This window comes from Hyperolius riggenbachi, chromosome 10 (assembly GCF_040937935.1).
Source record: "Hyperolius riggenbachi isolate aHypRig1 chromosome 10, aHypRig1.pri, whole genome shotgun sequence".
NCBI lineage: Eukaryota > Metazoa > Chordata > Amphibia > Anura > Hyperoliidae > Hyperolius > Hyperolius riggenbachi.
The window spans coordinates 47,572,491-47,594,542 of NC_090655.1; the positions used below are offsets into that span (position 1 = coordinate 47,572,491).

General features: G+C 46.0%; 1 protein-coding gene across 3 annotated transcripts in view; it reads right to left on the reverse strand.

Moving 5' to 3' along the window:
* The window catches only part of LOC137534985 (centrosome-associated protein CEP250-like), an 88,079-nt gene that overhangs the window by 58,289 nt on the left and 7,738 nt on the right, over positions 1–22,052 (reverse strand). For all 3 annotated transcript variants that reach the window (XM_068256743.1, XM_068256742.1, XM_068256741.1), the window contains exons 2-3: positions 4,374–4,508; positions 1,845–1,901 (exon numbers count right to left, since the gene is read on the reverse strand). In XM_068256743.1, coding sequence (XP_068112844.1) covers positions 1,845–1,901; positions 4,374–4,487 — 171 coding nt within the window. In that variant the 5' untranslated portion in view covers positions 4,488–4,508. The remainder of the gene's footprint in view (positions 1–1,844; positions 1,902–4,373; positions 4,509–22,052) is intronic.

A 22,052-nucleotide genomic window follows, 5' to 3' on the forward strand; every position in this document is an offset into this window, starting at 1 on the left:
ATGCTGGACCTGGAGACCAGAGTGGAGTCGGAGCAGCGGTGACCTGGGGACTGGAGTCGCGTCGGCGGAGCAGGTAATGTATGCGGGCGGGCGGGGGGAGCGGCGGCAGCACCACCACCACCACAACAGATTGTGAACGGTTTCAGGCTGAAATCGGTTCACATTCTGTTTGCAGTAAAGGTAGCCATACGATCCCTCTCTGATCAGATTCGATCAGAGAGGGATCTATCTGTTGGTCGAATCTGATGGCAAATCGACCAGTGTATGGCTACCTTTAACCACTTGAGGACCACAATGCTAAACCCCCCTTAAAGATCAGGCCATTTTTACCGAAATGGGCCACTGCAGCTTTAAAGGCCAAGCTGCAGAGCCACACAACACACCACACAAGTGATTCCCCCTTTTCTCCCCACCAACAGAGATTTCTGTTGGTGGGGTCTGATCGCCCACCAGATGTTTATTTTTTTTACTAATATTTATGGTTTTTTTGTTATACATTTTTGTATTTTTCCCACCATCCTTCCCCCGGCCAGCCTATCACAGTGATCGGCTCTCTCTTGAGCCCCAGGGGGACAGCCGTGTCTCACGGCTGTCCCCAGTACAGCACCGCCTTAGACCGCAGCGCTGTACCCAGTAAATAGACGGCATTTCGCCGTCTTACAGTCTCCCGAGTGGTGATCGCTGCTGGGAGACTGAAGGCGGGGCGGAGCTTCGCCTCCCAAGCAGGAGATGCGCACGATCTCCTGCAGTAGCCGGCCCTAGGACTTGAGGCCAATTGGCGTTAGGCAGTCCTGGGGCTGCCGCCACAGTCATGCACATTGGCGTGACGCGGTCTTCAGGTAGTTAAAGGATACCCGAGGTGACATGTGACATGATAAGATAGATATCGGTATGTAGAGTGCCAAGCACACAAATAACTATGCTTTGTTCCTTTTTTCCTTTCTCTGCCTGAAAGAGTTAAGCATCAGGTATGTAAGTGGCTGACTCAGTCCTGACAGGAAGTGACTACAGTGTGACCCTCACTGATAAGAAATTCCAACTATAAAACAGCTAGCAGAAAATGGCTTCTGAGAGCAGGAAAGAGATGAAAAAGGTCAATAGTTCATAGATATTAGCTCTGGCGTACTTCAATGAATGTGTGTTAAAACTTAAAAAGTATATTTAAACATAAAATAAAACTGGAATATCTTAAAGTCATTTTGAGGAGAAGGAAGATAGATACAACTATTTCATTAGTTTATTTTCGCCTCGGGTGTCCTTTTAACATTTTATTCAATTGCCACAGCTTACATGAACTGCCAACAAGCACTACACATGCCCTGCTTACGTGATTTTTCCCACTAGTTCCACTGCAATTGAAGCAGGAACTGAAGGGGTTAACACTGCCGAAAGGTGGAAGGAAAATATCTACTGTCCTTTTCTCTCTGCTCACTGCCTGGGGGGGAGTGAAACTAGACCCTCCTGCCAAGCCTGCTTGAGGAGACAGGGGCTGGCAAAGGAGAGAACTGTCCCTATTGGCTCTCTGAGGTTATCAATCAGAGGGATATCCACACAGAAGGCATTCGAAGCTGGTTACTGACAGAGGAGAGCTGGAGGCAATCACCGCACATGATTCTGTGCGTTACCGCCTGCTGTAACATTGATGAATTGACATTTACTGACATGTTTTGAGGTATTTACCGCACAAGTCGGTAATTTACCTCACTGCTCTGTAATTTGAGCTTTTCATGCGGTAACAGCCTTGATGAATTGACATTTTCTTAAGTGCCCGGTAAAGTCAGCTGTTGATGGTAATGCTTGAAGATTTGAAGCCAGAGTGTGTGTCTCTCTCTGTCTCATATTACCTGGCTCAGTTCCTGACTCAGCTGCAGCTCCTGATAGCGATTCCTGTACTGTACAACCTAGCAGAGGGAACAGAATAATGCAAACACTTACAATTAAAGTATACATAATATCGCAGTGCAACAGAGGCCCCTGCACAATAGAGAAACCTTTATAAACAAATGCAGTACTGACTCAATCAGGAAGATAATAAAATATTGCCATTTTTGTAGTACCACAAGATTACAGATGAAGGGCAAACATTTCAGGCCCTGCCCTTTCCTCTTGTGCCTCAGAAAGCAGACTGCCCTTTCTGCTGAAGCCACGCCTCCATAATAGACAGCCCCATTCGGGACCGGCTGCCTACCCCCCTTAAGGACCAGGCATTTTACATGCAGGGCGGGGGGGGGGGGGGTGTCAGGCAGCCGAATCCCTACTGCGGGCGCGTAGGTTTGGTCCCCCCTGGGTGGCTAGGTGTCCCCCATACTGCTGGCAGACTTTAATCACCTCCCAGGCTCCAGCGATGAGCAGCTGTAGACACCTCCACTCTCTCTGGCTTCCGAACTCGTACTGACACTATGTCCCGAGTTGCGGCTTGATGACGTCATCAAGCCGGGACCCGGCACTTAGCGTCAATACAGCAGGGATGCCGGCTGAGGAGAGCGTTGACCGTCGGGGGAACAGCAGGAAGGTGAATGGATCCTCTTCCCCCCCCCCCCCCCCCGCAGCTCTGTACGTGATCACTATGACCCGTCGGCGATCATAGTGATCACGTGATCAGCAGCCATACGCCATATGGCTGCTGATCACTGAGGGGAGATGTCAGCTGTCATATGACAGCTTAATCTCTCCTCTCCCGTGCACGCGATCACGTCGGGATGGTTCGTTAGTGCAGACGTTGAATCAACGTCCAGTTAGGAAGGCAGCACCCCTTGCTGGACGTATGCTTCAAACTACGTCGGGCCCCAAAAGGTTAAGGGGAACCTGAACTGAGTAAAAATTATTTAAAATAAACACATGATGTAGCTGCAAATGAATATTACATACTTACCTCACCGTCAGTTCCTCTCAGAAGCTCATCATTTTCTTCTTACAGTGAACCCTACCAGTTCTGACAAGATTTTGTCAGAATTGAAATATACGAGTTGCTCTCAGTTACATATCAGCTGCTGTCAGTTACAACTGAATGTGAAACGTAATGTCCATGTTTCCCTACAGCTCAAGTGGGCGATATAACAGTTTAACAGTGTGCTGACCAGAAAGATGTTATGGGGTAATGGCCATTTTCAAAATGGAGGACAGAGAAATGCATTGATTGCAGTGGACAAATGGGATGCAGAAGAGGAGAAAGATTGATGAGCAAGACTACATTTATTTATGGGAGGGAAGTATGACCTGTGCATGTTTATTTTGACTTTTTATTTTCAGTTCAGATTCTCTTTAAATACTCTTGCTGCAAAAAAAAACAACATTTTTTTTGTGTTCTATAAGCATTAGCACTGTAAAATGCATTGCTAGTAAATGCTTTTAGAAAAAAAAATGTCCCTCCTCTTAGGTTTAAATTCTCGTTCAGTCCAGAAGGTTTGCATATTCAGATTATACAGTACAATCCAAAATGCCTTTGTTTGGTGTCAAAGCACAAGCAGTAATTCTGCTCTGGGATTGTTGCTTTTTGTAACACAGGTAGGTACAGAACAGATGAATTCCTTTCAAAATATTCACATTGCTGCTTTGCATCCTGAAATGAATACACACACATCATTTCTAAGCTGTATTCATTTTTGTATGTGATAGACCTGTAAGCCTGGTACCATCTCCCCCCACCACTTACCCACCAGCCGGCCCTGTTGCATGCGTCCTACAGCGCATGACCGCGACCGCTCTGTGCACGACGTCATGCACATGATGCTTTCAGAAGCGCAGTCGGGCCAGCAAAGGCCCGGTGATGCCCCAATCCGATGCCGGAGGGCTTTTAGAAGCAGCGGAAGGGCAGAAAGGAGAACGGGGGGGGGGGGGGGGGGGGAGGGGCGGTGGGCATCAGGACAGCTCACCATACATGCCTGCTCCCTGTTTCTCATGTGTGCTTTCGGCTCTGGTATCCTTTAACCTACTTACAGCAGTTAATACAATAGTAATGTGCATATTGTACATGGAGAAAACTTTATGTATGAAAAAACAGGGCTGTGGAGTCAGAGCAATTTTGGGTACCTGGAGTTGCAGGTTTCATAAACTGAGGAGTCGGATGATGTTTGTACCGACTCCACAGCCCGGGTAAGTATTTGACTAAGGAGTCGGAGTCTTTTAGGGTACCTGTAGTTGGAGTTTTTATAAACTGAGGAGTCGGAGTGGAGTTGGATGATTTCTGTAACGACTCCACAGTCCTGTGAAACATTGTAACAAGTTGTGTGTAAGTAGGGGACTGCCTATATGTACACACACAGTCTGTTAATCACACAGAAGGCTTCTCAGTTTCCAACAATGACTCCGTGATGGTGCTTATTTATGGCACCATGTCTCACATAACACACACATGAAAGTTTTGTGTCAGTCACCTTGGACTGCAGCTTCTCCACCAGCACCGCCTGTCTCTTCTGAGCTTCCAGAGAGTTCTGTAGCTCCTTCTGCAGCGCCAGCCAATCCCGGCCAAGCTCCGCCCCCTGCGTCATCCTTATGTATAGTGTGTCCACCTAAACGTAAGAGCAGATGTGAGTCTGACGTAGAAATAACAGCAAGGTAAACATCATCCCTATATTAAAAGGGGAACTGAAGTGAGAGTGATATGGTGGCTGCCATATTTATCTCCTTTTAACCACTTCAGGACCAAATGAATTTTCACATATCAGCACTGCTCCCATTCATTCGCTAATATCTTTATTACTACTAATCACACCTAAATGATCTATATATTATTTTTTTTTCAGGACAAGTTAAGCTTTAGTGTGCGATAATTTTGTTTAGTAATTACCTTATTTTCAATGCATTTTAAAAGGAAAAGTTGAGAAAAAAAATTACATCCATTATAGCTTCACAATAAACAGTGCTAACTATAAGTTACACCCACTAATTGTATTTGCTTATTCATCCTGGTTATAACAATATTTAGATTATGTTCTTAGCACAATGTATGTTGTATTTGAAAATAAAGGTGTCTTTTTTATCAGGGCTGTGGAGTCGGTCCAAAAATCCACCGACTCCGACTCCTCAGTTTAGGATTCCACCGACTCTGACTCCGACTCCTCTAATTTGCATATTACAATTTTGTTGATTAACAGTATGTAACGTGAAATTCGTTTCTTAAGCTGGCCACTAACGGTCCAATTTCTAGTGAAAAATCGTTCGAGCGATCAGAAATTCTGATCGGACGAAAAATCGTTCACTACACCATCAACTAACCAATCTTTGCTTCCTATCTATCACGACCACCAAGAAAATCCAAATTTTCGTTCGGCGAAATTTTTTTCACTCGTTCATAATCGATTGTGTCCACCAATGGAGATTATTTACAACCAATCCGATCAGAATTTCTGATCGCTCGAACGATTTTTCGCTAGAAATTGGACCGTTAGTGGCCAGCTTTAACTGCCAACGCTTAGGAATTTTACAAGACAATTGAAGTGAGAAGAAAATGGAGACTGCCATATTTATTCCCTTTAGTCATAGACTAAGGCTGCTTACACACTAAGACGTTACAGGCGCACGTTAGTGCGCCTGTAACGCTCCCCCAACGCACAGCAATGTAACACAAGTGGGCTGTTCACACAGCCCACGTTGCGTTACATGTAACGCTGCACGTTTTGCCGAAAGTGCAGCATGCTACAGCGTTAGAGCGGCTATAGCCGCGTTAGACTGTTTGCACATGCTCAGTGGGGGTCGGAGAGGAGGCGGGGAGATGCAGCTACAGTAGCCGCGCACATGGCTACTTAATATTCACTGCACTGGCAGCTGCAGATTGACCGGCGGGACCACGTGATGCGGAGTGTCTTGCTCCGCATCACGTGGTCCCGCCGGCCAATCAGCGCCACTCTGGGAGACCTTATAGGGATAGAGCCGCCTAACGCGGCTCACTCTACCGTCCTCTCTTGCAGCACCATACGTTGCATTAGGTGCACGTTATGCGGCTTTACCGTAGCACCTAACGCAACGTCTTGGTGTGCAAGTAGCCTACAACTACAAAACTAGTCCTTGGTAAGAGTACTTGTAAAAGGTACAGACCGGAACAAAGAACATCTATCAGGCCCTAGGCATTGTAACTGTGGGTATATGTAAGAGTGATGTGCAGGTACTCTGCAGGGGAATAAGGAGATTCTTCTTCTATTACACATTCTTCATGCACAATCTGAACTAGGTTTATGGGTGATAGACAACACCTCTGTGTTCAATGTGCACAGCATTCTCAGTGGATTCCCTGAAGCTCTGTGGAGAGTGCATATGTATAGTACTACTGTGTAACAACGTAAACCTGAGACAGATGAAATTACAGTTTTATACATACCTGGGGCTTCCTCCAGCCCCCTTCAGGCTAATCAGTCCCTCGCTGTCCTCCTCCGCCACCTGGATCTTCTGCTATGAGTCCAGGAACTTGAGCCAGTCTGGTGTAGTGCGCATGCACACACTTCGCCGCCGGGAGCGTACTACACCTGCGCAGCACTATTGCGCAGGTGCAGAATGCTCCTGGCTGTGGAAGCGTCACGTAGCCAGACTGTGCTGATTGGCTGAATTACCAGGACTCATAGCAGAAAATCCAGTTGGTGGAGGTGGACAGCGAGAGACTGATTAGCATTAAGGGGGCTGGAGGAAGCCCCAGGTATGTATAACACTTTTCTTTTCATCTGTCTCAGGTACCCTTTAATTTGTAGTCACCAAACCAAATTTTAACATATCAAATTATTTCATTTCATGAGCAAACAGAGTGCATACATTTGCATAAACCAGCATCAATGCAGAATTATTTCCATCTCATTGACCATCTCTATTAGTGACACGGCTACACATCATGCTTTATACTTACAGCATAGACGTTATTTAGTATATATGTTACGGCCAGAACCCGAAGTTTGGCCACTTCTAGTTCTGGCCGGCCACTTCGGGTTCTGGCCGGCCAATGCGCGAAGTGGCCGCTGCGCTGCGGCCAATGTTAGAAATGGATTGATTCCTCTGAGGTTAATGTATCTTCTGCGCCGCAGCGCAGCGGCCAAACGTATAACAACTTCGTTAATTTATTGCAATTCAGCCGGCGGCAATGTAAAAATTCAAGCCGCCGGCTTTTTCTCTGCCTCTCTCTCCTTCTCCCCCCCCCCCCCCCTCTCTCGCTCTTCTATGGGCAGCCGGCGGGGACACGCGTGGCCCCCCTCCGGAGTCGTTCGTCGCGGCAGGGTTATCCTGCCGTTCTTGCAGAGCGGGTGCTGGCAGAAGCGATGTCTGCAGCCTCCCCGCTCTGCTGCCCTGGCGCCACGAACGACTCTCGGGGGACACGCGTGTCCCCCGCCAGCTGCCCATAAGAGGAGAGAGAGAGAGGCAGAAAAAAAAAAGCCGGCGGCTTGAATTGTTACATTGCCGCCGGCTGAATTGCAATAAATTAGCGCAGAAGATACATTAACCTCAGAGGAATCAATCCATTTCTAACATTGGCCGCAGCGCATAGGCCACTTCGCGCATTGGCCGGCCAGAACCCGAAGTGGCCGGCCAGAACTAGAAGTGGCCAAACTTCGGGTTCTGGCAGTAACATATATATGAGATTCCTGTGTACACATCATATATACAGTCACAATCAGATATGTATATCTGACTTTAAAAATACGGGGACTGCTTTATTGAAGCAGCACAAGTAACTAATTTTGATTGGTTTATTTCATTTTTGTGGACTGAGCACAGCTATTACTGTATACATACATTATTTGTGATGACTATTATCTGAGAAATAGAACATTTTATCATATTTTCTATTTTAATTAGTTACAAATTCATTAGGAGTCGGTGCATTTTTTTCCGACTCCAGGCACCCAAAATTGCTCCGACTCCACGACTCCGACTCCACAGCCCTGCTACTTATCACGGTTAAAATGTTACTACATATGTCTACATATGCCAAATTTGATCATATTATTAGAAAATGACTTTTTTATGTTGGATTGAGTTTGTCCATACCTAGTTTTTATGTGATGTATGCCCAAGCTTTAAGACACACCAAAATGTATTCTACAACTCGTCTCGGTTAAAAATGATACCATATATGCCTCATTTACTAACAAACTGATGGTGCACTCTCCACAAATACACTGGACGTTTATAAAACGTCCAGTTGTCATTGAGTGGTTAAACAATACCAGTTGCCCGGCTGTCCTACTAATCTATTTGGCTACAATAGTGTCTGAATCACTCCAGAAACAAGAATGCAGCTAATCTTCTCAGATCTGACAATAATGTCAGAAACACCTGATCTGCTACATGCTTGTTCAGGAGCTACGGCTTAAAGTATTAGAGGCAGAGGATCAGCAGGGCTGCCAGGCAACTAGTATTGTTTAAAAGGAAATAAATATGACAGCCTCCGCAGGTGTTTTTTTCTATGCGTGGAAACGTGCCCTAAAAGTGCCTTCTTATCTTTTCTGTATGCAAATATCTGGGTGAGAGAACACTTAACAAGAACTTAAGCATTTGTTTACATGTGATAAATACACAGCTCTGGCCTTGTGCATGCAATTTCCCATCAGATAGACAGGTCGATCAGATTATTTCCAACAGGTCCAATCTGAATTTTGAACATTTTTCTGATTGATTTTCCCAGGGCTGTGAAGTCGGTACAAAAATCTTCTGACTCCAACTCCGAATCCTCAGTTTACGAAACCACCGACTTCGGGTAACCAAAATGGCTCCGACTCCACAGCCCTGGATTTTCCAATCACTTCTATACAACATCGCTGGGCCAACACTGCCAGACGCAAAGTTAGCTGTGTAGCTGACAATGCGATCTGTTGCTATACGGGGGAGGGGGGGGGGGCAAGACAATGGGAGTGGCACATACATGACATCACATGGCAGGCAGGAGTGCGTGAGGACAATGGAGTTAACCGCTGCTTGGCGAAGGTGGTTCCTCGGGCTTGAAAAGTCATCAGAGAACACAGACTCCGCTATAGTGATTCCTGAACAAAGCCAGACTGAATGCTCAGTCGGGGATTTTATCAGGGCTGATAAGAAGCAAGCTGAACAGTGAAGAATGAAAGAGAGCAGGGTAGGTGTTTTCTCTAATGTTCCTACTGATATATATGGTAATATACATGAGGGTGCTTCGTCTCTGGTTCCCTTTAAGACAAGTATACCGTATTTTCCGCCGTATAAGATGCACTTTTTCCCCCCCATAAATGGGGAGAAAAATGCCATGTGACATACAGTGAATGCAGGGAATCCCCAAATTACAAGCGCTGACCTGCTGCCATGTCAGGGATTCCCTCATGTAATTAGTGTAGCATAGTGAGTCCCGCTCCCTCTCTGTTCTCTCTCCTAGTGTGTGGGTGCTCAACCACCCACCCCCAACCCAGTGTAATTAGCAGGTCAGCTGCTGTTAATGACCTAATCCAGCGGCTCCCGGTAATCACATATCTGTCTCCTCTCTCGGGGCTCCCCCTAGTGACGTCATCAGTGAGAGAAGAGACAGGTCTGCGATCACCAGGAGCTGCTGGATTAGGTAATCAACACCCGCTGACCTGCTAATTACACCAGGGGGGGAAGGAGTGGAGATACAAGGGGGAGGGGAAGCGAAGAGGGAGCAGCGCTCACTGCGCTACACTAATTACACCAGGGGGGGGGGGGGGGGAAGAGACACCCGCGGGCAGGGATCAGACCACATGGGGGGGGGGGGGCCGTGAACACTTACAGGGCACACTGGGAAGAGAATGGGAAAGGGGACAAAAAGGGTGAACAGAAAGGAAAATACTGGGGACAGAAGGGGACACAGGACGACAGCAATTGGGGGAGAACATCTACAAGACGCTCCTAGAACATGGACTAACCAAGTTTATTAATTAATTTTTTTCCCCGAGTTTTTGCCCTCTCATCCTAGGTGCGTCTTATAGTCCGGAGAGTCTTATACAGCGGCAAATATGGTAACTGCTGTCCTAATATAATTCATTATAGGTGGGAGGAAAAATGTAGCCAGAATGACTAAATCTATATTTGCAGGGCTGTGGAGTCGGTACAAAAATCCACCGACTCCGACTGAGTTTAGGATTCCACCGACTCTGACTCCTCTAATTTGCATATTACAATCTTGTTGATTGAAAGTATGTAACATGAAATTCGTCTATTAACTGCCAACGCTTAGGAAATTTAAAAGACAACTGAAGTGAGAAGGATATGGAGACTGCTATATGTATTCCCTTTAGTCATAGACTAAAACTAGTCCTTGGTAAGAGTACTTGTAAAAGGTACAGACCGGAACAAAGAACATCTATCAGGCCCTAGGCAATGTAACTGTGGGTACATGTAAGAGTGATGTGCAGGTACTCTGCAGGGGAATAAGGGGATTCTTCCTCTATTACACATTCTTCATGCACAATCTGAACCAGGTTTATGGATGATAGACAACACCTCTGTGTTCAATGTGCACAACATTCTCAGTGGATTCCCTGCAGCTCTGTGGGGAGTGCATATGTAGAATCTAGTACTACGGTGTAACAAAGTAAACCTGAAACAGATGAAATTAAAGTTTTAGACCTTTCTCCAGCCCCCTTCAGGCTAATCAGTCCCTCGCTGTCCTCCTTCGCCACCTGGATCTTCTGCTATGAGTCCAGGTACTTGAGCTAGTCTGGCGTAGTGCGCATGCACACACTCCGTCGCCGGGAGCATACTACACCTGCGCAGCACTATTGCGCAGGTGCAGAACGCTCCTGGCTGTGGAAGCAGCATGCGACCGGACTGCGCTGACTGGCTGAATTACCGGGAATCATAGCAGAAGATCCAGGTGGTGGTGAAGACCAGCGAGGGACTGATTAGCCTGAAGGGGGCTGGAGGAAGCCCCAGGTATGTATAAAACTTTTCTTTTCATCCTTCTCAGGTACCATTTAATTCGTAGTCACCAAACCAAATTTTAACAACATATCAAATTATTTGATTTCATGAGCAAACAGAGTGCATACATTTGAATAAATCAGAATCAACGCAGAATTATTTCCATCTCATTGACCATCTCTATTAGTGACACAGCTACACATCAGGCTTTATACTTACAGCATAGATGTTATTTAGTATATATAAGAGATTCCTGTGTACACATCATATATACAGTCACTATCAGATGTGTATATCTGACTTTAAAAATACGGGGACTGCTTTATTAAAGCAGCACCCCGGTGCTAAATGATCAATCCCAGTGGCTTTTAAGCCACACACACACACACACTGCAAACTGGTGTCAGCATTGCGGCTCTCCAGCCGTATTGCCAAAAACAGGGCTTCAGGGAATACTGCATTACTATGTTGATACCCAGTGACGCTCACTTACTGCCAGTCAATCGATGTGCGCAGAAGCGTATCGTAGAAAATACACTTTCACGCATGGGCGACGCGTAAAACCTGCGGCAGGTTTTATACACGCGCCACCATAGACTTACATGACTTCCAGTCTGCCACACGTCGACACAGATCCGCGCAGTAACGTCGTTTTGGAAGTGCGGCATATTGAGGACTTCTGGTGCACCGTGGATAATATGAATTTACCCATAGACTTTCATTAGACTAACGTTAAGCTGCGGCAAACTGCCACAACGCCATAGTGTGAGTGGACCCTGAAAGTCATCCCAAAGCTTCGTTTCAGATAAGAACAATACTGGCAAAAAATTCCCCCGAGTTCCTACCATTTTCACTCTCTTCCTCTTACAGGATGACTACAAGCTGCACAGTGATGGTTATTCTCAGATTTCGGTGTTCTTATCTTGATGGATTACAGTTTCTCAGCTTAACATGTCATGTGTGCAAGTGAAGTCATTGCTGGTACACCCTAGTGTGCGTCACTGTCTAAGTACTGAACATCTATCACCATTAGGGCCGGTTCACACTAGAGCAGATGCAGAACGAAACCGGTAAGCGCATCCACTAGGTGGATGCATACAGTCCTTTAGAATCCACTTGCAACAATTTTCCCATCCACTCCGCGTCAATCACGTCCGCCCATACGCATCACCGCTCACCTGTCCCGCCACCACTGTTAGGTCCATCTATTCAGCCCAGAGGCCAGCAGAAGCATGGGGCTCTCCATAGGCTGCATCAGGCAAATTCTCCCTAACAGGGAGAATTTACATTGGTCCTACATGAACCAATGAGAATTCTACCTGTTGCTGAGAATTCCCATTGGTCTTTTGGAGCCCAATGGAGATCCCCCATACTAATACCAGCCAACGGGCTGTGTACGAGGAACCGAGCGGCAGCAATAGGCAGCGGGACACAAGTGTTATGTCATGGCAGCGATCTAAACGGGCAATGGGGATGCGGCAACTAGCCTAGTGAGAATAGACAGTAACCGTTCCCATAGGCTTTCACTGGACACATTTTCATCTCCGGTCTGGGAAAATGAGCAAAGTTGAGACTCTGCGTTCCATCTAGTGTTCCGCTGCAAGCAGATCTGCGTTTTTCAACAAGTGGAAGCAGATCCTATTTTAAAGTGGATCCGAGATGAACTTTTACTCATTGCATAATTGTGTTCCTTTCCAATTGCTTATAGGGTATTCCTCGAGCCAAATACTTTTTTGTTTTTGTTTTAATACTCTAATTCCCTATAAACTAAACAAGCCACGCCTACAGGTTTTCAGAGAGCCAAGGCACTTTCAGACAGTAGCAAGGGCTCATGGGAGCTCAGTCTGGGCAGGAGGAGGGGGAGGTATTACTAGCCAGAGGGAGGAGGAGGGGGGGGATTAGGTTTTTTTGCTCAAGATGCAGATATTCCAGCCTCTGTGTAATGTTTACAAATAACATGGCTGCTGTCATTGTATCACAGGAAGAAATAATCATATTCTATTAAAGCTGTTTGCAGCTAGGATTTGCTGTGTAAACTATCCAAACTTTAGATAAGATATATAGACAAGTTACTTGTTATAGTTAGTTTTTCATCTCAGATACGCTTTAAAGAGGATCTGTAACCTCGAAAAATCCCCTGGGGGGTACTCACCTCGGGTGGGGGAAGCCTCCGGATCCTAATGAGGCTTCCCACGCCGTCCTCTGTCCCACGGGGGTCTCGCTGCAGCCCTCCGTGCAGCCGTGACGTAATATTTACCTTCCTGGCTCCTGCGCAGGAGCTCTGACGGCTGTCGGCTCCGAACTACACAGAAATACCCGATCGCCGTCGGGTCTGCTCTACTGCGCAGGCGCAAGTTTCCGGCGCCTGCGCAGTAGATCGGACCCGACTGAGATCGGGTATTTCCGTGTAGTTCGGAGAGGAAAGCAGCCACAGCTCCCCCGCTGGAGCCAGCAAAGGTAAATATTGAAATTAGGCAATATATAAAAATTGCGAGCAGATCAGTTTTCCTACACCACTCCGGGTAGGGAGGAGGGCGCGACCAGCCAAATGAGAATTGTAACATATAGAAATCCTGGACGGCCCTTCACGTGTTTGGAAAGCTTTATTAGTACAAAAAATAATTTGATCACACAGCAGCTGGGTTCCCCTATTAAAATCATTAAAACAGATCAAAGACAGAACTGGAGGGAGCGCTCCTTCCTTGTTACACCACCTCTCACTGTCAGGTTATTGCAGCCGAAGGTCGCCCAGCCTGAGCCTATGCCAACCCTGGCTGCCACCGATACAGTGAGTGTATAGGTGGACCCACCACCGACGCACACCCTGAGGCCTCTATGTCACAGCAGCTGCCCTGTTCAACTTATGCTTCAAACTGTCCCTGGATGACTGTCTGCTGGTTTTTCAACCGCTCAATAACCGCCGCCGTCTCTCAATTGCTTATTTCCTCTGTTTCAGCATCAACCCTATGTGTGCACTGCTTCTTCTTCTTGCACTTGAGATGGCAATGATTGTACGTTTACGTGGGAACAGTCCTCCATAACACATTTGTCATATGCAAACCCCGCAAGGCTAAGTGGTGTGACTCACGGCTCCCTGGGTGGGATGTTTCAGGGGAGGGTCTCCTCGTTCCTTGGCCGCTGTCTTGGGTGGTTAATCACGCTGCCGATCAGCACGGCTCCAGCTCCTAAGAGCGAGCCCCTGTGGATGCTAGACCGGCCAATGCGTGCATAGTCCTTTCCGTGTGCGGCGCCTGGTCATGACGCGGAAACCGTCCTCCTAGCGTCCGGGGTCACGTGAGCGCTCACTGCAGTTCTGGCTCCTCCCGCTGACGCGTTTCGCCCCGCCCACGGGGCTTTGTCAAAGCTATGGAGGGTTGTACTGTGTGATTTAGGTAGTCCTTTTATTTAAAAACCTCAGGGGGTTGGGCTTGTCGAAGAGGACATAAATTCTCTGATACCTATCTTCAAGAGGAATTAAATCTTTCCCACATTTTCACAATATCAGTATAAATGCCTCTGCATAGCTATACAGCACTTATTTGTTGCACAGTAAATTGAGACTCCCCATATTTCTAACGCTCCAAACAAAGGGATCACGTTGTTTAAACATAAATATTGGGACTGACTCCACTGTATTTAAAGGGGAACACCGCCGAATACTACAATAGTATTTCATCTTGCCTTTTCAAAGATGTATCAGAGTTCTGTGAGTTTCTATAAGAAATATGCCAAGTTCAAGTCAGTGTTCAAACCCTGAGGGATTCGTGTCCCCAATCTGTATATCCAGGTGGCTTCAATCTTATAAAGATCGTTCTCAATATCTCCACCTCTATTTGAGACTTTCTGTTTAATTATTCCTTTGAAGCGAAGACCCGTGGGTCGTCCCCCGTGGAAATCTTGGAAATGCTGCCCTAGAGGACTTTCCTTATCTGCCTCCTCTATATTGGTCAGATGCTCACCTATACGTTTTCCAAGTTTTCTTTTCGTTTTTCCGATATACATAAGACCACAGGGGCACTCAATACAGTAAACAACTCTTTCAGTTGAACAAGTTATCAAATCCCTGATCTCATACGTTTTAGTATTGTTTGCATTTCTGAAGACTTTTGTTCTTTCGGCATAGCTACAAAGCCTGCAATTGCCACAACTGAACATTCCCCTGCTTTTTGGGTAATCACTCAACCATGTTTCTTTCTTTTTACTATTGTATTCCGACCTTACTAGTTGGTTCTTGAGGTTAGGGGCTTTTTTTGCTGTCATGTATGGTCTTTCTCCTATGATAGAACGTAACCTGCTATCTAGCATCATCACATGCCAATGTTTTTGCAGAAGTTCTTGTAGGCTGGACCAATGTGAACCAAAAGTGGTCACAAATCTTAGTGGTTCCTCCCTCCCCTTATTGGGCATGTCTGATTTGGATCCTGTTCTAATCTTATCCAAAATTTCTCCCCTTGGTTTTGACCTTATCCTCTCTTTTTCTCTTTCTAGGAGGTCCAAGGGATAACCCCTGGCTAATAACCTCTTCTGCAGGTCTTCTGCCTCCACCTCGAAGTCACCATCCGCCGCACAGTTCCGTCTCAATCTGTGGAACTGCCCACCTGGTATGGACCTTTTTTGGCAGGGGAGATGGTGGCTCGAGAAATGGAGCAGAGTGTTGCCCGCAGTGGGTTTTCTAAATGTGCTGGTTGTCAATCTCCCAGCTTCCTTTTTAATGGTCAAGTCAAGGAATGTGATTGCTTCTTCACTCCAGACATAAGTAAACTTCAGATTTCTTTGATTCAGGCCCAATTGGTCAACAAATTTCTCCAGAGTTTTTACCGTTCCCCGCCAGACCAGGACCACGTCATCTATGTACCTCAGCCAGAGCCGTACATGCTCCTGGAAGAGGCACATAGGGTACACATCCTGCCGCTCCCAAAGGCCCAAATGAAGGCATGCATATGCCGGGGCGCAGGATGCCCCCATCGACGTGCCCCTGGCCTGGCGGTAGAACCGCCCGTTAAAGGCAAAGCAGTTGTAGTTCAAAAGCAGTTCGAGGGCTTCAAACAGAAATTGATTATGGAGAGGTGAATCCGGGAAGTGCTCTTTCAGGTAGAAAGCCACCGCTGCAAGTCCAATCTCATGGGGGATTGAAGTATAGAGTGCCTCAACGTCACTGACCAAGAGGTCCTCCTTGCTTACTGCAAAACCGTCCAATGCTGCCAAAACTTCGCCGGTATCTTTAACATATGATGGAAGCTCCTCCACCATTCCTTTCAGTTTTCCATCTAGAAATTTCCCCAAGTTCTCCATTGGTCCCCCTATCCCCGAAACTATCGGTCGACCAGGGGGGGACTCAAGACTTTTATGGACCTTAGGGATAATATAGAAAACCGGTACCCGAAACGTGCTGACTTCACAGAAATTGGCTTCCTCCTTTGTGAGCACTCCCAACATTTTTCCCTCCTTGACTAGACCATTAATTTTCTGTTTGATCATCAGGAAGGGATTTTCGTTTAACTTCTGGTATGTGTTAACATCATTAAGGAGTCTATAACATTCATTTTCATAGTAATCAGCCGACAGGAGGACAACATTGCCCCCCTTGTCACTCTCTCTTATAATGACATCATCCCTTTGTTTTAATCTTTCCAATGCCTCCCTTTCCCCCTGCTTTAAATTATCTTTCCCTCTTAGTGGTGTCCACTTAACTTTATAGAGATCCCGTTGTACCAAATCCCTGAAGGATTTAAGATTGTGGTTCAAGGGTGGCATGTATTTGGACTTTCTCTTTGCATCCGTGGGGTTTGGGTTCAAGATCTCTGATTCTATCACACAAACACCTTCATTGGTACCTTCATCTTTCAAGGATTCCAGGTCTCTCAAAAGAGCCCTGTCATTGAGGTCCATCTGGACCCCCGACATGGTCTGATTTTGGATGGAATTTTGTTTTCTCTGCCCTTCCCCAAACATGAGTTTTAGGGCGGCTCGCCTTAAGAAAAAACAGAGATCCCGATATACTGTAAATTCATCTCCCCCACAAACCGGTGCAAAAGAAAGTCCCTTACTCAACAACGACATTGTATCCTCGTCAAGGGAAATGTTAGCCAAATTAATTACATTACTCCCCATTGCTATTACTTCTCTTTCTGCACCTTCGCCGATTGGGCCCTTGTCTTCCTGTCTGGTTCTCTCACTTTCTCCTTCTCCTTGTCTTTCTGTTTGCTCTTGTCTCTCTGTGTTTTTAGAATCCCTTTCCCGTTGGGCCCTTCCACCTCCCTTTCTGCCTCTTCCTCTTCGTCTATGTCCTCGTCTTCGGTTTCCTGTTCTAAAAAAGACACCCCTTTATCACCCCCCAACTCCTCCGGCCTTTCTTCAGTATGTTTCCGATTTAACAACCTATTTCTGGATCTACTTCTAGGTCTCCCTCTTTTGCACTCATAGAACTCACCTTCATTCCAGGATTTAACGTCCTCATGAAATTTTTGTTGTTTCTCTCTCTTAATTTTCGCTTGATTTTTATCTATTTCCATCTTTAGTTGTTTATTTAATTTGTCAAATTTAGCATGTGTTTGAAAGATATCTAGACTTTTCTTGCTTTCCTCCAGTTCTACCCTAAGTTCCTTAAACTGTATCTTTTCCTCTTCTACTATAATTCTCATAATCTCAATACCTCTCTTAATGCATTTCTCTTTCCAAACGGCCATAAATCTAGGATTATGGAGGTGGCCTGCAGGGATGATCCGTTCTCTCAACCCCCAGGGAACTACTTTTTCCCTGATATAAAACTCCAAGGTTGAAATGTCCCATTTCCTTCTCAAAGATTTCATCATTATTTTTTTGTGTTCTCTAAACAGGGATTCAATTTCTACTACCACTGTACTGTCCCCTTGCTCTTGACTATGCTCTCCAAAGGCAGTTTCAATGTCCTGCTCCAACTCTAAAGTTAAGGTATATGCCATGTTGTTAATCAATACAAAACCAACCGTCCTAATTTAAAACCACCGATGGGGTATTCAAAACCAACCTGCTGTGTTGATCTCAATGAACCTCGTATGAGGGTTAATTGGGGTCTGCTACAAGCAAAAAGTGCGATTAGTTTAGGCAATATATAAAAATTGCGAGCAGATCAGTTTTCCTACACCACTCCGGGTAGGGAGGAGGGCGCGACCAGCCAAATGAGAATTGTAACATATAGAAATCCTGGACGGCCCTTCACGTGTTTGGAAAGCTTTATTAGTACAAAAAATAATTTGATCACACAGCAGCTGGGTTCCCCTATTAAAATCATTAAAACAGATCAAAGACAGAACTGGAGGGAGCGCTCCTTCCTTGTTACACCACCTCTCACTGTCAGGTTATTGCAGCCGAAGGTCGCCCAGCCTGAGCCTATGCCAACCCTGGCTGCCACCGATACAGTGAGTGTATAGGTGGACCCACCACCGACGCACACCCTGAGGCCTCTATGTCACAGCAGCTGCCCTGTTCAACTTATGCTTCAAACTGTCCCTGGATGACTGTCTGCTGGTTTTTCAACCGCTGTAACAAGGAAGGAGCGCTCCCTCCAGTTCTGTCTTTGATCTGTTTTAATGATTTCTATATGTTACAAATATTGAAATTACAGTCGGGCCTGTCGCCGGCTGTTCAGAGGGCTGCAGCGAGACCCCCGTGGGACAGAGGACAGCGTGGGAAGCCTCATTAGGATCCAGAGGCTTCCCCCACCCGAGGTGAGTACCCCCCAGGGAATGTTTTTCATGTTACAGAGTCTCTTTAAAGAGAATCTGTATTGTAAAAAAAAAAAAAAAAAAAAAAAAAAAAAAAAAAAAAAAATCGCACAAAAGTAAACATACCAGTGCGTTAGGGGACATCTATTACTCTCTGTCACAATTTCGCCGCTCCTCGGCGCATTTAAAGTGGTTAAAAACAGTTTTAAAAAGTTTGTTTATAAACAAACAAAATGGCCACCAAACCAGGAAGTAGGTTGATGTACAACATGTCCACACATAGAAAATACATCCATACACAAGCAGGCTGTATACACCCTTCCTTTTGAATCTCAAGAGATCATTTGTGTGTTTCTTTTCCCCTGCAGTTCTCATGCACTGAAGTTTCAGGCTGCTCGTTTCTTCCTGCAAACAGCTTTGCCTTTGTCTGCAATTCCTCACTATGTGAAAGCCCAGCCAGCTCAGAGGACGATTTATCCAGCTTGTAAAAGATAAGAGAGAAGAGAGAAGCTGCCCTAATCTAAATAATACACAGGCAGTGTGCATAGAGGGGCCTGGAAGGGGGAGTTCATAGCAGAACCACAACACGGAAGAACTTGGCAGCCTTCCAGACACAGGCCCACAAGTCTGACAGGGGAAAGATACATTGATTTATTACAGAGACTGTTATAGTAGAAAGTGCTGCAGTAAGCCAGAACACATTAGAATAGCTTTTGGAACTTGTAGGATGATAAAAAAACAGGATGCAATTTTTGTTACGGAGTCTCTTTAAAGTGAACTTTAAGTAAAAAAAAAAAAAAAAATTAGTTTTACTCACCTGGGGCTTCCCTCAGCCCCCTGCAGCTGTTCGGTGCCCTCGCAACCTTGCTCCAATCCTCCTGTCCCCGCCGGCTACTTCCGGTTTCGCCGACAGGCTGGGAACGCAATAGCAGTATAGAGAGTGCAATTGTGGCCGGGAACGCGAAGAATCACTCGCGTTCCCAGCCTGTCGCGCCTATCGCCGAAACCGGAAGTAGCCGCCGGCAGGGACAGGAGGCTTGGAGCGAGGCTGCGAGGGCACTGGACAGCTGCAGGGGGCTGAAGCCCCTGGTGAGTAAAATACTTTTTTTTTTTACTTAAGGTTCACTTTAAACATAGGATCCACTTCCTGCATTTAAGCGGAGTTTAAAAAAAAAAAAAACCTCCCGAATAGGTACATTTTTTTAAGCAAGTGTGAACCGGCCCTTATTCCCACTGCTTTATGAAGGGTAGAAAACTTATTCCATGGTTTTGTTTCAAGCACCAGTATTTATAGTAAAACTGTATTTTCTGTATTTGCATAGAAGCAGCAGACAGAGTGGTGGGGTGAACCAGAGAAGGGATTTGCAGAGATCAATAGAAGATGAGGAACCAGAAAGGAGATTTGCGGTGGTGGGAGGAGCCAGTGTAGAGGTTTGAAGAGGAATTGTACATTCAGAGCGGTGGGAGGAGCCAGTGAAGAGATTTGCAGACAGTAGTAAATGAGGAGTGGTTGGAGCAGCCAGTGTTAAACGCCACTTTGAGTTGCAGGATGTGGACAGGTTTGGCACCCGGGCGATCCATAAGTTGATTCTGCTGCTATTCTAGTAATGGTTCAAGCGACCGACAAGCCCATGTATCCGATGTCAGGCAATCCCTGCCAGTGCCGGATACCACGGACTTTGCTGCTGTTGTGCAAGCCTACAAAACTTTAAAGGGACACCTGAAGTGAGAAGGTTATGTAGGCTGTCATATTTATTTCCTTTTCAACAATACCAGCTGCCTGGCTATCCTACTGGTCCCTCATGCATTAATAAGAATCACACACCTCAAACATGCAGCACATCCAGACAGACTTCAGTCAAAGTGGCAGCACTTAGGACCACTCTTGTACTGCTCACCTCAGTTTGAGATTCTGAAGCTTAGAGCATCCCATAGGTCAGGCACGGACAAACTCGGTCCTCCAGCTGTTACGGAACTACAAGTCCCACAATGCATTGCAAGAGTCTGACAGCCACAGTCATGACTCAAAGGCAAATGCATTGTGGGACTTGTAGTTCCGTAACAGCTGGAGGGCCGAGTTTGCCCATGCCTGCCATAGGTAATGGAGCTCCCAGGTCACATAGCAGTGGGAAGTGACTGCATGCAGTGCGTTCTCATACCACAACACTACCTCTGCCCCATGAACGGTGCATAGGTGGGTGCATTGCAGTGGGGTAAGCCGCATTACAAAGCGGCCGTTATACCACAATGCTTTGAACGGGCCCTTTGGCTAGGTAAAGAGGGTTAGGCATAGGTTTGGGAGCTAATCTAGTTGAGGTTACCCACAGCTGCTTCCTGCTTGCAGTTATTTGGTTCCTTGTTCACACTTCTCTGGGCATGATGTTCCTCCTTGGCGCACACTGCACACTTCACCAAAATGCAGAGAGCAACACTTAACGCCCGATTTGTAATACAAAGATGACCCAACAAGCAATGTTATCCACGCCAGCCAACCAACCAACCAAATAGGTTTTGTAAAGCCGTGTCCGAAGCCTAGTGGCCAAAGTCCATGACAAAGGATCCTGGTGTGCAATTTTAGCAATAGGTTTCCTGCTGGGTCCTCTATTTCTTAACAGTGGTCAATACCAAATTGCTGCAAGCTGGAAGCAGTCGGTCTATGGCAGTTTCCCAGTGGATCACCTCAACTAGACTGGCTCCCAGGTTTATATTAGGAGTTGGTAGAAAGAGGGTTAGTGTCAGGGGAAGGTTATGCAAAATTGATAGAATTATCATTTATTGTATTTATAAAGGGCCAACAAATTATGCAGCGCTGTATAATAGATAAATGGGTTAATACACAAGGTAGGACATACAAGGAGCTCACAACAAAACAAGATCATGGAAACAATTTGATAACAGTAGTTCAGGGTCTTTGATCAAAATAGAGACTGTTCTAGTCCACAAGAGGGGTGACAGACAGTAAGATTGCATCATCAAGCTGGAAACACTTGTGAGGGGGGCCCTGCCAGAGGCTTACAATGTTAGGGCTAGTTCAAACTGGGTGATCGCCAGCAATCAGCAAAGTCCTGCTGCTAATGCAAGTCAATGGTAATGTACACACTAGCGATCATCAGCGAATTTGCTGAAATCTCAAACATGGTGCACGCAGCATTTTTGGATCAATTTTGCAATGTTAAAGAATCACAAAAACACAATCACTCTAAAATCACTTTCCTGTACAGTGAAAAACAGCAATTTTCTGATCACCGGCGATCTGCAAAACACTACCAAAACACCCAGTGTGAACTGGCCTTAAAGCAGATCCGAGATGAAAAACTATAACAAGTTGTCCATATATCTTATCTAGAGTTTAGATAAATTACACAGCATATCTAGCTGCGAACAGCCTACCGTAATTTAATGATTATTTATTCCTGAGATACGAGGGCAGCCATGTTCTGTTTGTCACAGGCTGAGGGCTGGAGATGCTATCCACTTGCCTGTGTGTAAATTCAGTCCCCTCTCCTCCTCCCCTCTGCATCTGAAATC